The 14,832-nt window shown below is 47.2% G+C and overlaps 1 protein-coding gene across 7 annotated transcripts in view; it reads left to right on the top strand.

Annotated features, from left to right (window-relative positions):
• Positions 1 to 14,832, top strand: part of PTPN3 (protein tyrosine phosphatase non-receptor type 3) — a 149,863-nt gene that overhangs the window by 116,884 nt on the left and 18,147 nt on the right. For 6 of the 7 annotated variants that reach the window (XM_045469847.1, XM_045469849.1, XM_045469850.1 and 3 more), the window contains 3 exons: positions 1,056 to 1,112; positions 2,372 to 2,528; positions 5,383 to 5,543. In XM_045469847.1, coding sequence (XP_045325803.1) covers positions 1,056 to 1,112; positions 2,372 to 2,528; positions 5,383 to 5,543 — 375 coding nt within the window. The remainder of the gene's footprint in view (positions 1 to 1,055; positions 1,113 to 2,371; positions 2,529 to 5,382; positions 5,544 to 14,832) is intronic. The other variant, XM_045469848.1, reaches the window with a different exon arrangement.

Here is a 14,832-nt window from a genome sequence, read left to right as displayed (position 1 = left end):
AGTTGTATGCTCTGGAGCAGTCTTTAGGTGGCTTTTAAACTCCCCCCAGGGGTGTGCTGCGTGCCTCAGTCTAATCTAAGGAAACTGGGGAGTTTTCTAATATGGCCCCAGAGCTGCCTGACACCAAGGACCTACTGTGTTCTTGGTGTTTGCTGTGCACTTCTTTATATCACCTTATAGCGTTCTTATAATCGGGGAAATTGGTATTTTTGAACCCATCTTATAAATGCGTATACCGAAGCTCGGAGATGACAAACAGTCAGCAAGCAGACCTGCCTCCAGAAGAGGGGTTTTTCGGGGAGCCTGTCGGCATCACTAAAGCCAGTGAGAGAGAATAACAGTTCAAGTTGGAGGGACATTTATGGGGCCTTTCCCCATCTCTGCCTGCTTTTAGGCCAGGTCTGCAAACTGTGGCCCACGAGCCACATCCCATCTGTTTTTGCAAATAAAGTGTCATTGGAACACGGACACACCCATTCATTTACGAACGGTTTACAGCTACTTTGGCACTCGGGCAGAGCTGAACACTTGCGACAGAGGCCTCTCTCCCAGACCTAAAATATGTCCCCTCTGGCCCTTGGCAAAGCTGACTAACCCCTGCTCTAGAGCAGAATGAGGGCAGTTGGTCCCTGCTGCCCAAGCCCCAGCTGCCACCAGGCACTCCCCTTCCTGTACCCCAGCACCCTGCTGAGGCCCTGCCCTCACAGCCTGTGACTGTCTCTACAGCTTTTCTCTGCTACACGGAAAGCTCCCTTTCCAACAGCACTTCAAGGCTGTGCGTGCAGAGTCCTCTGGGGACGTTTGCATTTTTTAAAAGGAAGCACACCTGAGTGCACCTTTAGTTCGTGATGGCAGCGAGAGGCTTCTGAGCAGGCTTCTGGTTACCCCACTAGACCCCGAGGGGTCAGGAACCTTGTGTGCTGAAAGAGTGCCAAGCCCTGGGATTAGAATAGGTTAAAGTGAAGTATGAGCCCCTCTTGTGTCTGCAAGTCTTTGTTACTATGAGCTATTCAAGTGTTGTTGTTGTTGTTGTTTTTAATTTAACACGTTTATAGGGAGGAGTGGATCAAAAGATGCCTCTTGTGGTATCAAGGATAAACCCAGAGTCGCCTGTAAGTTAACACATTTCATTATTTCCTACATGTTTTTTTCCGTTGAATCTAACATTTCTGTTTCTGTGTCCTGCTTCTTTACCAGCAACAAAGAGTGTGTGTAAATGCATGCATAGAGATGGAAAGAAAGAATGGAATCCATGTTTTTTTCCCCAGAACTTTGCTGGTCAGTGTAGCACCAGCATTACCTGGGAGCTCATTAGAAATGCAGGATCTGGGGCGCCTGGGTGGCTCAGTCGGCTAAGCGTCCGACTTCAGCCAGGTCACGATCTCGCGGTCCGTGAGTTCGAGCCCCGCGTCAGGCTCTGGGCTGATGGCTCAGAGCCTGGAGCCTGTTTCCGATTCTGTGTCTCCCTCTCTCTCTGCCCCTCCCCCGTTCATGCTCTGTCTCTCTCTGTCCCAAAAATAAATAAACGTTGGAAAAAAAAAAAATTAAAAAAAAAAAAGAAATGCAGGATCTCAGGCCCTACCCCAGACCTCCTAAACCAGAATCTGCATTTTTACCGAGATCTCTGGGTGTGCTCATTCAAATGTAGCAGTACTCTCAAGAAAAGGAAACTGAGGCACAGAGTTTGCTGTTCTGCTCACTCTGGGCACATGGACCCACCATCCCACCACCACCACTCTGCCCTCTGCCTTCTGTCTCGGCTTCCTCGGGAGAGCATTTGCTTTTTTTCTAGAACAGGGTGCACCAAAGAGTCGCTGTGTCTCCTAAGAAAGTACCGGTTTGGAAGTTTTACTCTTAAGTGGTCCTTAAGCCTGTAGTTTACTTTTTCTTACTGTTATGGCCTCTTTGAATTTCGAGGGTCTCCATTCCTACACTAGTCAGTGTGCTGCTTCTCTGCGTGCTAGTTTCTGCCTTTGATGTTACACTGTTTCTCTGATGCGAGATAGACCAATACTTTCAACTGACAGATCATTTTCTAACAGCACATCAAGAAAACAAAAGATCAGGAGCCTCACAGTACGTTACAGTACTTAAGTGAAGGTTGGCTACCAGAGAGAAAGGGCTTCAGTAATTGCCGTAGCCTTATTCTGAAAATGCTGCATAGCTTACGTCGTGATGAGCATCTTTTTCGAATCCCACAACCAGCGACCATGTCAGCCTAGTAGTGGATATAAACGTAGTGGCAGTCGTCCCCGAGGGAGAAAAGAACTTGAACGTGGTCTTAAGTGTTTGGGCTCCGAGAGCATCCGCGTTCTACCCTTGAGGATCGTGTTATGGTAACTGAAGAAACTCGCTTTTCCTCTCCACCCAGGCGGACACCTGCATTCCTAAGCTGAACGAAGGGGATCAAATTGTGTTAATCAATGGCCGGGACATCTCAGAACACACCCATGACCAAGTGGTGATGTTCATCAAAGCCAGCCGGGAGTCCCACACTCGGGAGCTGGCCCTGGTGATCAGGAGGAAAGGTAACCGCCACCACAGGAGAGGAACCGCGGGGCCTTCGCAAAGCAGGGCCCTCTCCGACCCATTTTGTGGTTTTGAAAATGTTGAGCCTAGGGCGCCTGGGTGGCTCAGTCAGTTAAGCGTCCGACTTCGGCTCAGGTCATGATCTCGCGGTTCGTGAGTTCAAGCCCCGCGTCGGGCTCTGTGCTGACAGCTCAGACCCTGGAGCCTGTTTCAGATTCTGTGTCTCCCTCTGTCTCTCTGACCCTCCCCTGTTCATGCTCTGTCTCTCTGTCTCAAAAATAAATAAACATTAAAAAAAAATTTTTTTTTTAAAAAAAGAAAATGTTGAGCCTTGTAGCCAACATGGGAAAATCAAGAACCAGGATGTGGGACTTCTCACTTGAGAAATGTGAAGCTCTGCCCACGCGGGGCCCAGCCCCTCCTGGCCAGTCCTCTGGAGGTAGGTGGGACCTACCCACCCCCTCGGTGCAGGACCTGAGCCCTGATTTCTTCCAGGCTGGCTCCCCCACATCCTGCACCTCTCTTTGCTGCCTGCGCCCTCCCCGCCGCCCGCCAGATGCTTGCATTTGGGAGCAAAGGGTCAGGTTCTGTTTAAGTCAGTAAAGTAGAGTCAGGCAGGAGCCTGGCTGTCTCAGAGTGATCCTACCTCCACCTCTCCTGGGTTGAGGGACCTTCTTACCCAGTCTGTGCCTCCGTTCCCTCTGATGTAAAATAAGGGTGATAATAAATCACTCCATCACGGGGTTCTTTTGAAGATGAAATGCTTATCCTTGGAAAGCAATAGGATGCTTCCTGATGCCTGGTAGGCACTTGAAGGATGGCCTCTGTTGAATACCATTACTGTTGTTGTTGTTGTTGTTGTTAAACAGTAAGCCGAGTCCTTGAATCCTTCTGTCCAGTTCTAAAATACTGAAGGTGAATGGAGTGTGTGACTCGAAGCCCTGGCCACACATCTGTGTTCTGGCAGCACAGGTGTAGGCACAGCCCTAGACCCCCGCACACCTGCTTTCCCTCTGTTCCCTTACATCTCCAAGCCCAGAGCTGTGCCCTGCCAGCTCTCATCCCTCCTCCTCTGGGAGGCCTTGCCTGATCACTCCAGATCCCTCCCCGCCGCCCCCCCACAACCGCCCCATCCCCACTGAACCCCGATGCCACACCCAGCCGCAGCAGGTGTTCAGAAGTGATAGTAGCTGATGTCTGTGCCACACCAGCAAAGGGCCTTGCACTGTGTAAACTGCTTTACATAACACTTTTGTAGGGTCTGTATGACATCTCCAAGTGAGGGAATGAGGAAACCTCGTCCAGAGAGGTTAAGTTGCCCCTCGGCCCATGACTGTGAAGGCTGCATGGCGGGAAACCAAGGTATCCAGTGATTGGGGGTAGGCCTTCTCACACGATGCCCCGGGGCATGCTGGCCACCACAGGGGGCAGCACTTCAGTACTCTGGCCAGCCGGGGAGGGGAATCCTCCACCAGCCCGGTTTGAGAAGCTGGCACTGGTTTGAGAGGCAGAAGATGGATGTTTGTAGACTCCTAGAGATAAAAGGGCAGTGCCACTGGTTGGCAGTCTTGATTTCAGCTCAGGCCATGATCTCGAGATTCGTGAGTTCAAGCCCCACATCAGGCTCCACGCTGACCGTGCAGAGCCTGCTTGGAATTCTCTCTCTCTCCCTCTCTCTCTGCCCCTCCCCTGCTCGTGTTCTGTCTCTCTCTCTCTCTCCCTGTCTCTTTCTTGCTCTCTCTCAAATAAAACTAAACATAGAAGTAAAAATGAATTGACGAAAAATAAACAGCACAGGGAGTAGATCAAACAAATCACATCCTCACAAAACAGCAGAAGAGCTACGCTTCCCTGGTCTGTGAAAAGAATGTGGTCTTTTGGATCGGAGAGATGTGGACTGACTGGATTCCTTTGTGTCCTCCCGCCTCCGCCTGCCCCGAAGAGTCTGACACTTTGGACACTTTGGACAACTTCTTTAGCCTGATGGTCGATTTCCTCATCTGTAAAATGGGGACCGTGGCAGCTGGCTCAGCATTCGGTTCAACTATGTGGGCAAATGCAGACGTTGTTTTCCTTCTCCTTTCTTATTGTCCTGGAGGCAGTGGGGAGCCACTGAAGGCTTTTGAGTAAGGGAGTGACTTCCTTGGGTGGAAAGGGAAAATTCAGAGATGATCCCAAAGTTTCCATTTTGGGAGATCAGAGAAGAAAGTGGCGATGGACAGAAGGAGGCATGTGAGAGTGGACAGGAAGTTAGTGTGGGGGGTAGGGTTGGGAGGGGACTTGGTTTGTCTTTACCCATACAAGTCTGATGTGAAGGGAGAATTTGTACTGAAGAGGGAGGACCAAACCCGTGGGAGGTGTTAGGACTAGATACATTTAGTAATAAATGTATTTAGGAGCCTCCTACCTAAAAATGGCCTTGAGGTAGATAGAGGTTGCCGGACTCCGTGGGACAGTGCTGTCATAGTGTATCCAGGAAAAATGCATGTTTTAAGGGAGTAAATGAAAGGGACCTGAGAAAGAAGTGGGGGAGAGAAGAGACAGGTGGAAGAATAACCAGGTCAGAGAGAACATTCTTTCCCTTTCTCCTACCTTTGTCAAAAGGATCTGAGTACAAAACGCCATCATTTAAAACTAGCCAGAAAGATTAGTATGTCATTTTGTATAATTAGCACTTACTGAATCACTCAAGAAGTAGTGTCTTTGGTGAAAATGATTACCATGTGCTTAATCACTTAATTAGCTGTTTTAAACTATCTGCATTCAGGTGTCCTAAGTATAATTTTTTTTGAGGAAACGGACCAGCGAGAGCGTTCTGCCCCTGCCAGACATCCTCTTTCTTGTCCATTACAGCTGTCCACTCATTCACTGACATCAGATCTGAAGATGAACTGAACCAGCTTTTCCCAGAGGCCATTTTCCCCACTTGTCCGGAGGGTGGGGACACCTTGGAGGGATCCATGGAACAGCTAAAGAAGGGCCTTGAAAGCGGGACAGTGCTGATCCAGTTTGAGGTAAGAGACCATGAGGGCTGAGGCCTGGGCCCGGGCCTCAGTGCCTCGATGGGCTGCTCAGTGGCTGCTGAGTCACCAGGCGGCCTGAGCTCATGGTGGGAACACAGGCGGAGCTCCGAGGGCAGGGTGGCAGAGCAGGCCTGGAAGGCAGGGGATAGGACCACAGCTATTGCTGAACTCTACCTCACCCTCTTATCTAGTAACACTCGGTAGTCATGGAGAATCATGTCAGGAATCGAGGAGGAGGGACTCTGAGCGTATTTAGCTGCCAACACAAAAGCTTGAAACACACAGCAGGAGAAGGTGCTGGAGAGGCAGCGTGAGTGAGCCCCGGAGGGGTGGTGGAGAAGGCCATCCCTGACCCCAGCAGACCCCCTCCGTAGTTCGGAGCAGGTCGTGTCATCCCAGGAAGGCAGAGTGGCTGGCCTGCCCAAGTCGTCTGGACCTGTGTGAACAGGAGTAGGAACAGAGTCGGACCCTGTCGTCCTTCCCCAGGAGGGGCCTCGAATCACAGAATTGAGACCATTGACAAAGACACATGCAGAGCCCCCACAGAACAGGGCAGAAACAAAGGAGATTTGGCTTTTAAGTCCATTGTATTGATCACTAACAGAGTGAAGATGGAATGTGTTTATCTTCCACATTTGTTACAAGTAGAAGAAGAGGAGTTCGTGCAATAAAACAGAAGAGCACAAAGAAGCCTAAAGTAGACCGTTATGAGAAAATAGGGGGTGCCTGGCTAGCTCAGTCAGTAGAGCATACAACTCTTGATCTTGGGGTTGTGAGTTCAAGTCCCATGTCAGGTGTGGATATTATTTAAAAATAAAATCTTTAAGGGGTGCCTGGGTGACTCAGTGAGTTGAGTATCCAACTTTGGCTCAGGTCATGATCTCATGGTTCTTGGGTTCAAGCCCCACGTCAGGCTCTATGCAGACAGCTCAGAGCATGGAGCCTGCTTCAGATTTTGTGTCTTCCTCTCTCTCTGCCCCTTCCCCGCTCACACATACACACAAACTCTCTCTCTCTCTCTATCTCAAAAATAAATAAATATTAGAAAAATTAAAATCTTTAAGAAGTGCCTGGGTGGCTCAGTCGGTTAAGCATCTGACTCTTGATTTTGGCTCAGGTCATGATCTCATGGTTCATGAGATCAAGCCCTGAGTGGGCTCCCCTCTGACAGTGTGGAGCCCACTTGGAATTCTCTGTCTCCCTCTCGCTCTCTGCCCCTCCCCCACTCTTCTCTCTCAAAATAAATAAACTTTAAAATTAAAATCTTGAAAAAAATAAAATAGATCATGATTAACGACAACATACACAGTCTGGATTCACAAATTAGGAAAGAGTCCCAGATCAGATTCAAAAGCACAAGTCAGCCATAGCAAGGGAAAAGTCACAGAAGCAAAACTAAGAAGTTTGTTTGTCAAATGCATGTGATCGCATATTGACTCAGGAAAGCTTGAGTAATGTGAACACGAAACAGGAAAGAATGCAAAGTGAAGAGACTTAAGCAAAAGAAAAGTTTATGATGGTATAAGGAATAGAGTGTAAATAAAATAGATTATTAGAGCAGTGTGTATCTGAACAACAGTAGAAAATAAAAACCCACAAGTGAAAGGTGATGATAATTGACCCCACCCTGGAAAACAAAATATAGCTCCCTATTGTGTGGAAATGAAAGCTGGGTAAGAGAGTAGGAATAATCTAATTACTTGGGTAGAAGTGATAGATATATACTGAGTATCTACAAAGAGAAATAGCCCTTTTTTCTAGTGTCCTGCAAGAGGCTCTATTGGCTTAAGTTCAAAATTGAAATATACATTTTAAACACTGTAAAACTCAGCATTTTAAAACCCTCTCCAAAATAATTGAAACAAGGAGAAGGTAAAAGCCAGTTACAGAATATGGGTTTTATTTGTATTGGGCATTGGAGGGGATGGGAAAGGGTGGGGGGGGGGCACCATGGAGGCATTGATTCATTCAGCAAGTGTATATTAGGTATTTCATTCATTTCAGCAAGCGTATATTAGGTATTTACCATGTGCCAAAACCACTAGATCAGGAGCACGATGAGGGGAAGGGAGGGTTTCTGGTCCCAAGGAGCTTACGGTCTAATATTTGGGGGATGTATCGTGAGTCCCAGAAACCACTAAAGACCAAGGTAGGACAAGCTTTCCTTATGTAGGATGTATGCTCTGTAGGAACTAGAGGTAAGGGGGTTCCGGGAGGTCCTCTGGGGTGAGATATATTGATAGAGACTGGGTGGGATTAAGTATGGAGGGAAGGTCGTTCCAAGAAGGTCACGGCCTGAGTGCAGACTAAGTTCCTAAGGTGTCAGGTAGCACAGGGAAACAGGCCTCCCTGAGTTGAGCAATGCAACACAGAGTCCTGGGAGAGTCTCCAGGCGATGGAAGTCCTTCCAGTACGCACCATTTGTCCCTGATCCAATTGTCCACATGGAGGCACTGTGGGCTCCCAAAGAGGGAACAAGAGCTTGACTGTGGTTCTGAAACCATGCTCCAGAAAACCCCCTCCACTCAGCTGCCTCCACTTTCGTTATTCATATGGGAATCCCACAGAAGATCTTCCTTACATGCTGTTCACTGAACTTCACTAAGAAGTTTATAAACACTTGAGTGAGAAGTACCCACTATCCCTGTGGTTCTGAGGAGTGTCTCTCCAAGGGTGATACCCTCACCACCTGCATGTGGCCTGAGGAGCATGTTAAGTGGGGCCCCGCCCACAGCTGCTGGGTCAGCCCTACTAGGTGCTGCTGCTCTGCACAAGATCCGCAGGAGGATTTAGTGCACAAGGTGACCTAAGGGACGACAGAGTAGAGATTGTACCAGAACCCCTGTACCACTGTTACCCATCCGAAGTGGGTATATAGGGTGTAGAGTTGGACTGTAGCATGAGGAATGGAGAACACAGAAATCTTAGGGTTAAAGTTTAATATCTACACACTTCATTTGTATATTTTCTAGAAATTGAGTAAGGAAACCATCTTTGTAACTAATATCTTTTGCAGAGGAGAGAACACCAGAGCTGCTCTGTGATGGAGCTGGTGGGGTACATGGAGCCCTGCCTCTTCAGTCTCCCCACACTGCCCCCCAAGGAGCCCTAGAGTGTGGAAAGTAATGTAACAGTCCAGGTTATGGGGGCTGGGGGGAGATGTCTCCCACAGCTGCTAGAGTGGAGGGATGCTCAAGGAAGCCAGATCAGACAGGAAACCACTACAAAGGGAAACCTTTAATTGAGCACTTAGTATGTGGCACATGCTTTATGTGCCCCACCTCACAGAACTGTTATCCCCACTGTGTAGATGAAGGATCAGATCTCAGAGAGCTTAGTGCACAGTGAATGGTTCAGCCTGATTGGAATCCGACAGGCTCACTCAGGAGCTTGTTCTCTGAACAGCTGTACAGCGTTTGGAAAAAGTGCTGTCTATGTGTGGGGCTTGTTTTCCGTATAGTATGGCATCAGAGCTAGGAGAGACCTGAGAAGCAATCTAGCCACACAGAGGCAGACTTTAAATCCTGGGTCTGTCACTCACTTCCTGTGTGACCTCAGGTGGTACGTCCCTTCACCTCTCTGTGCCCTCTACTTCCCCAACTCTAAATTGGGTAGCTCACGGGTTGGTTGTAAGGGTTCGTTGAGATAAATGCTCAGTGCGTTGTTTAGCACATGCTAAGGATGCGATAAAAAGTAACAACTATTATTATTTCTAAAAAAACATGCTCAGTCTCCGTACAGGAAGTGGTGGTGTCGGCTGGGCTTGGAAGGCTGGGGTGTCTAACTCCAGAGTCTTGGCTGTTCTGGTTTTTCCACCTGTTCCTCCGGTACCATCAGCATGTCTAATGGGGGCTGTGCTCTGGACAGAAGCAGAAAGAAGAGGCTGGTCCCTAGCAGGTGCCCATGCCCCCCACTCCATGTTGCCAAGGGCCTGCCCTGGGGGAGCTGGACCATAGATGGAACCCCTCCTGTGATGGCTAGCTGGTTTTCAGCAAAGCTCGTTTTGAAGAATTTTTTCATTAGGGGATTCCCCATCCCTCCCATGGCTTTTGGTAAACAATTGCTAATGTGTTCCAGAGAGCATGTGGTCCCAGCTGTAATAAAATCACGCTTAATGATAATTAGCATTTCTGTAGCACTTTGGAATCTGCCAAGTGTATTTCACATATGTTGTCTCTGTTGATTCTCACAACTTTAGGATCACGCCTTTGTAGACGGAGAAAATGAGACTTGGGGGTTGGGGACTTGCCTTGTGTCAAATAGCTGGTTGTTGGATAGAGGTCAGATTAGAATCTGTGTTAAAGCCTAGTTAGTGTCAGAACTCACCACTGCCGGGTGCCAGCCAGCTGCTCACCCAGCCCCCAGTCTGAGCCCTCCGCTCTGGGAGCTACACCGCCTGAGCTACTCTGTGTGACCGATTGGCATCAAACTGCCTGAATACTCTACCTGGTTCAGCCAAGGTAGGGCGTCACTCTGTCTCATGTAAAGGAGAAGATTTGGGGTTTGCAAGGCCCCCAGACTTTCACCACCTCCAGGATGTCTTTCGTTAAGGAACTCATTAAGTCTGCCCCAGGTTCATTCCTTCCTGAATAAAATTTGTGGCTCATTTCATGCTTTCCCTGAGTTGGCCTTTCTGTGTAAGCAAGGGAAGGGGTGTCCTTTGAGAACCAGCTTCCCAGCTAAGGACAGTTGTGCCCATCCTCATCCAGTGACCAGGTGACCTGCAACTTCCCTGCCTCCTTGTCCAGTTAAGACTTATTCAGAGGCTTTTGGGGTGGGGTTGATCGGAAATGCACATCTGTCCTCCGGCCCTCTCCACGCTGGTAAGGGCAGCATCTACAACACTCCACCAGAGACCATGTCCAGCTCAGATACCCCACCCATCCCACCTCGCTTTCCTCCTTTACCAAAGCCGGAACCCGTCTTTTTCTCTCTCCTAACCCTTTTTTCCTGAACTCCCTCCTACATCGCCCTTAGAGGAAACATCCAGTGGTGTCAAAACAAGTGACTCACTGGCTCCTGTGATTACTATAAAAGTTGATTTGGAAGGACCAAGGTAGCTGAAGACTTAATGAGAGGTTTAAATTGACACACGTAGAAATTAGTGAAGGCAATTATACCTTCAAGATTAGAATTCATACCTTAGAAAAAAGCATGTAAGAATTTTTCCGGATAGTTTTTTTTTTTTTTTCTTTAAGGAAAGTATTCTGTGATGTGTGAAATAGCAGGAGCAGGTGTGAGGGCTTCACATTTCAAATGCCAGATGCCCATTTAAAGGAAGGGGCACCCCAGCTTATTATCATGTATTTATGTATGAAAGATTACCTGATCCCAAAGGGTGGGATCTGCATCTGGGACTGTATATTTAAAGTAGCACTATTGGGGGGCGCCTGGGTGGCTCAGTCAGTAGGGCGTCTGACTATCTGCTCAGGTCATGATCTCACGGTTTGTGAGTTCAAGCCCTACATTGGGCTCTGTGCTGACAGCTCAGATTCTGTGTCTCCCTCTCTCTCTGCCCCTCCCCCACTCACGCTGTCTGTCTCTCTCTCTCTCTCTCTCTCAAAAATAAACATTAAAAAAATTTTTTTGTTAAGGGACACCTGTGTGGCTCAGTCGGTTACGCGTCTGACTTTGGCTCAGGTCATGAGTTCACAGTTCGTGAGTTTGAGCCCCACCTTGGGCTCTGTGCTGACAGCTCAGAGCTTGGAGCCTGATAAGGATTCTGTGTCTTCCTCTCTCTCTCTCTCTCTCTCTCTCTCTCTGTCCCCTCCCCCATTCGTACTCTATCTCTCTCTCTCAAAAATAAATATTAAAAAAAAAATTTTTTAAGTAGCACTATTGGGGCGCCTGGGTGGCCTAGTCGGTTATGATCAGGTCGTGATCTCATAGTGAGTTTGAGCCCCACATTGGGCTCTCTGCTATCTGTCGGCCCAGAGACCACTTTGGATCCTCTGTCCCCGCCTCTCTCTCTGCCCCTCCCACACTTGCTCACCCACGTGTGTTGTCTCTCTCTCTAATTAAATAAAGTTAAAAAAAATAAAGTGGCACTATTGAAGGTCGTCAAATCACTAGCAGTCGTGTTAGTTTATTTCAGCAAACCCTCATGGGAATGTAGAAGGAGGTTCCAGGTCCCCTCCAGCATCCCTTGCCCTATGACTGGGTCAGGTACAAGGGAAAGGGAAAGTCCCCGGTGTAGACGGACTGCCCCTGAGTAGTAAATTAGGTCTACAAAGTGCTACTGGGGAAACAGCCTCTCAAGGCCCTCATGGAAAATGAGTTGCTCTTATCTTAATTGTATGGCTCCATGACACCCCTTGTCAGGCTTTCCTCGGTGGTTTGCACCCTTTGTTCAAAGCTGCAGATCCGTTGTTCCTTCACTCTACAAATGGTGATTGAGCATGCACTTTGTGCCAGGTGCGGTGCTGGCCTAGGGTTTATGGTGATGAACACAGCAAACAAGGCTCCTGCCTTCATGAAGACCACAGTTGGGTGCTTGATGCAGGAAGTAGGCTGTAAGCAGCTGTTTGGAAAGTCCTTGCCTTCCAGTAGATCCCGGTCATTGCTGAAGCCATGAAAGGGAGTCTTTTTTTTTTTTTTTTTTTAATTTTGTTTTAATGTTTATTTATTTTTGAGAGAGAGAGAGACACAAAATATGAGTTGGGGAGGGACAGAGATAGAGACACACACAGAATCCAAAGCAGGCTCCAGGCTCTAAGCTGTCAGCACGGAGCCAGACGCAGGGCTCAAACCCACGAGCTGTGAGATCACCACCTGACCCGAAGTCGGACGCCCAACTGACTGAGCCACCCAAGCGCCCCTTTCTTGTTTTTTTAAAGTTTATTTATTGTGAGAGAGATATAGCGAGTGCACGTGGGGGAGGGGGAAAGGAAGAGGGGGGACAGAGGATCCGAAGCAGGCTCCATGCTGACAGCAGAGAACCTGATGCAGGGGTCAGACTCACAAACGGTGAGATCATGACCTGAGCCCAAGTCAAATGCTTAATTGACTGAGCCACCCAGGCTCCCTGAAAAGGAGTCTTTCTACTTTTTGATCTCTCCTTACCTATTGCCCCTTCAGCTCCCCCTCCTTTTTTTTTCCCCTGTCTTTTCCTTTTTCTTCTGCCTCCCTTGGGTTCTCAGCCTCCAGGAATTCTCCCTTTCTCTGGGTGATAGAATGCTTGCTTCCCCTGTGTGGGGCCTTGCCAACATCCACCAGGGTCGGAGCCCATTAAGTGTCCAAACACTTTATCTGAGGATTGTGACCAGATTTCACATCTGTGGTTGGGCCAGAAGTCTGAAGAGATCAGAGTCCTCTCCTGATACCCTCTCTCTAATATTAGAAGACTTTTCCGAAGAAGAAATGTTTAAGTGGGAAAACTGTGTCATCTTACCCACCCCAGCGGTACGGCACTGGAGAGGTCCAGCCTCTGCTGTGCCGCTTTCCGTCTTTGGAAGCTAGAGCCAGTGATGTAGGCACTAATTTAAATACAGTTGTTCCAGAACAACCCTTTCTCAGCTGATTTTTTATAAGTTTTAGCCCTAAGTTTCACAGCTTTTTAGAACTACACTCTGATGAGACCAAAGCACTTTAGGACTTAAAAATCAATAGTTTTTAATAAAACGAAGTGACCTTCTAACCATCTATCCCTGGGACTCTTTCTCCAGCCTCCCGGCCCCTCTCATTCTAGGGCAGAATTGCCAGGGTTTGTAACTGGGAGCTCTTGCCCACCTCACACACCTTTAGCCTGGGAATAACCAAAGCCAAGCATATTTTTACAATGAGTAGTTCTTGAAAGAGCCTTGTCTTAATTACAGCTGATGGTCTTTAATTCCTTTCCCTCCGTCCCTGAGCCTTCCAGAAAGATCTACATGGGTTTCCAGCATCTCACTTTCTACTCTGAACCACCCTTCTCCAAGTAGTGTTCTCATAGCCTGCTGAGTAGCTCACAAGATCTGGAGAAAAAGTCAGTAAAGTAAAGGAAACCAAAAACCCAACTCTGAACACCTTCAGGAACTAGAACTGAAGCAGTTTAGCAGAATTAGGGCTCAGTGCTCACCTTGCAAGGCAGACATGAATATGAGTGTGTTGTACTTTCTAAAGGCCCCAAAAATCATATCCCTGTTCACCCAGCTTTTTGTAGAATTTAATTTTATGTGTACATTTCTTTTGGTTTTTTTTCTCAGTCATTTGAATTTAAGAAATAATTTGCATTGTAATAATTCAAGTAATTTAGAAATAGCCAAAGTAGAATTATCTCCTGACTCCCATATTCTTTAGCTTCTTCCTCTTTGTTACTATTTACAAATAACAATCTGATGCCTGTCCTTCCATACTTGTTCCAGTGCTCATGCCGAGATGTGTTATATACATAAGTGCACACACATATACATTATACACATGTGTGTGTGTGCTGTTGTATATAAAAGGGATCACCACTGTATTCTGTAACTTGCATTACTTTTTTTTTAAGATTTAAACAGATTTTTCTTAATGTTTATTTTTGAGAGAGAGAGCATGCGAATGGGGAAGGGGCAGAGAGAGAGGAAGACACGGGATCTGACACAGGCTCCACGCTGTGAATTGTCAGCACAGAGCCCAACGTGGGGCTCGAACTCAAGAACCACGAGATCATGACCTGAGTGAAAGCTGGACACTTAACTGACTGAGCCACCTAGGCGCCCCAAGATTTTATTTTAAAGTCCTCTCTACACCCAACATGGGGCTTGAACTCACAACCCTGAGACCAAGAGTCTCTTGCTCTACTAACTGAGCTAGCCAGGTGCCCTTATAACTTGCATTCTTCAGAATAGATGAATGAATATCTTTCCAAACCTGTAGTTTAATCTTTTTATTGCACATAATTTTGTGGTATGACTGTACCATAATTTAAGTCAATACCTCTCCCTGTTGGGAAATGTTCAGGCTGTTTCCAGTTTTCTAATAAAAAAAAAAATGCTTTGCTGTAGATAAATTTCTTTGATATGTATCTTTATGCATTTCTGTCAGATAAAGCCCGGGGAGTGCACATTTAAAAATGTTTAAACACTGCTATTTTATTTTTTATTTTAGTACCTTGACAATCTTATCAACAGATCATTACTGCTGAGATACATTTATATACTTATTGTAATTAAAGCCTTTTGCTGGATCTGTGCTTTTCTGTTAGACCATCTCAAGTTGATTACATTTATGCTTTTATTTGGAAAAAAAAAATCCTTGAACCTCCGGCTTAGCTTTACTGATTATATTCACTTAATTGGATTTTACCTCTATGCAGTTA

The sequence above is a fragment of the Leopardus geoffroyi genome, chromosome D4 (assembly GCF_018350155.1).
Source record: "Leopardus geoffroyi isolate Oge1 chromosome D4, O.geoffroyi_Oge1_pat1.0, whole genome shotgun sequence".
In the NCBI taxonomy this organism is placed as follows: domain Eukaryota; kingdom Metazoa; phylum Chordata; class Mammalia; order Carnivora; family Felidae; genus Leopardus; species Leopardus geoffroyi.
Note: the sequence above shows the minus strand (reverse complement) of the source record. Positions and strands in the feature narration are given on the sequence as shown.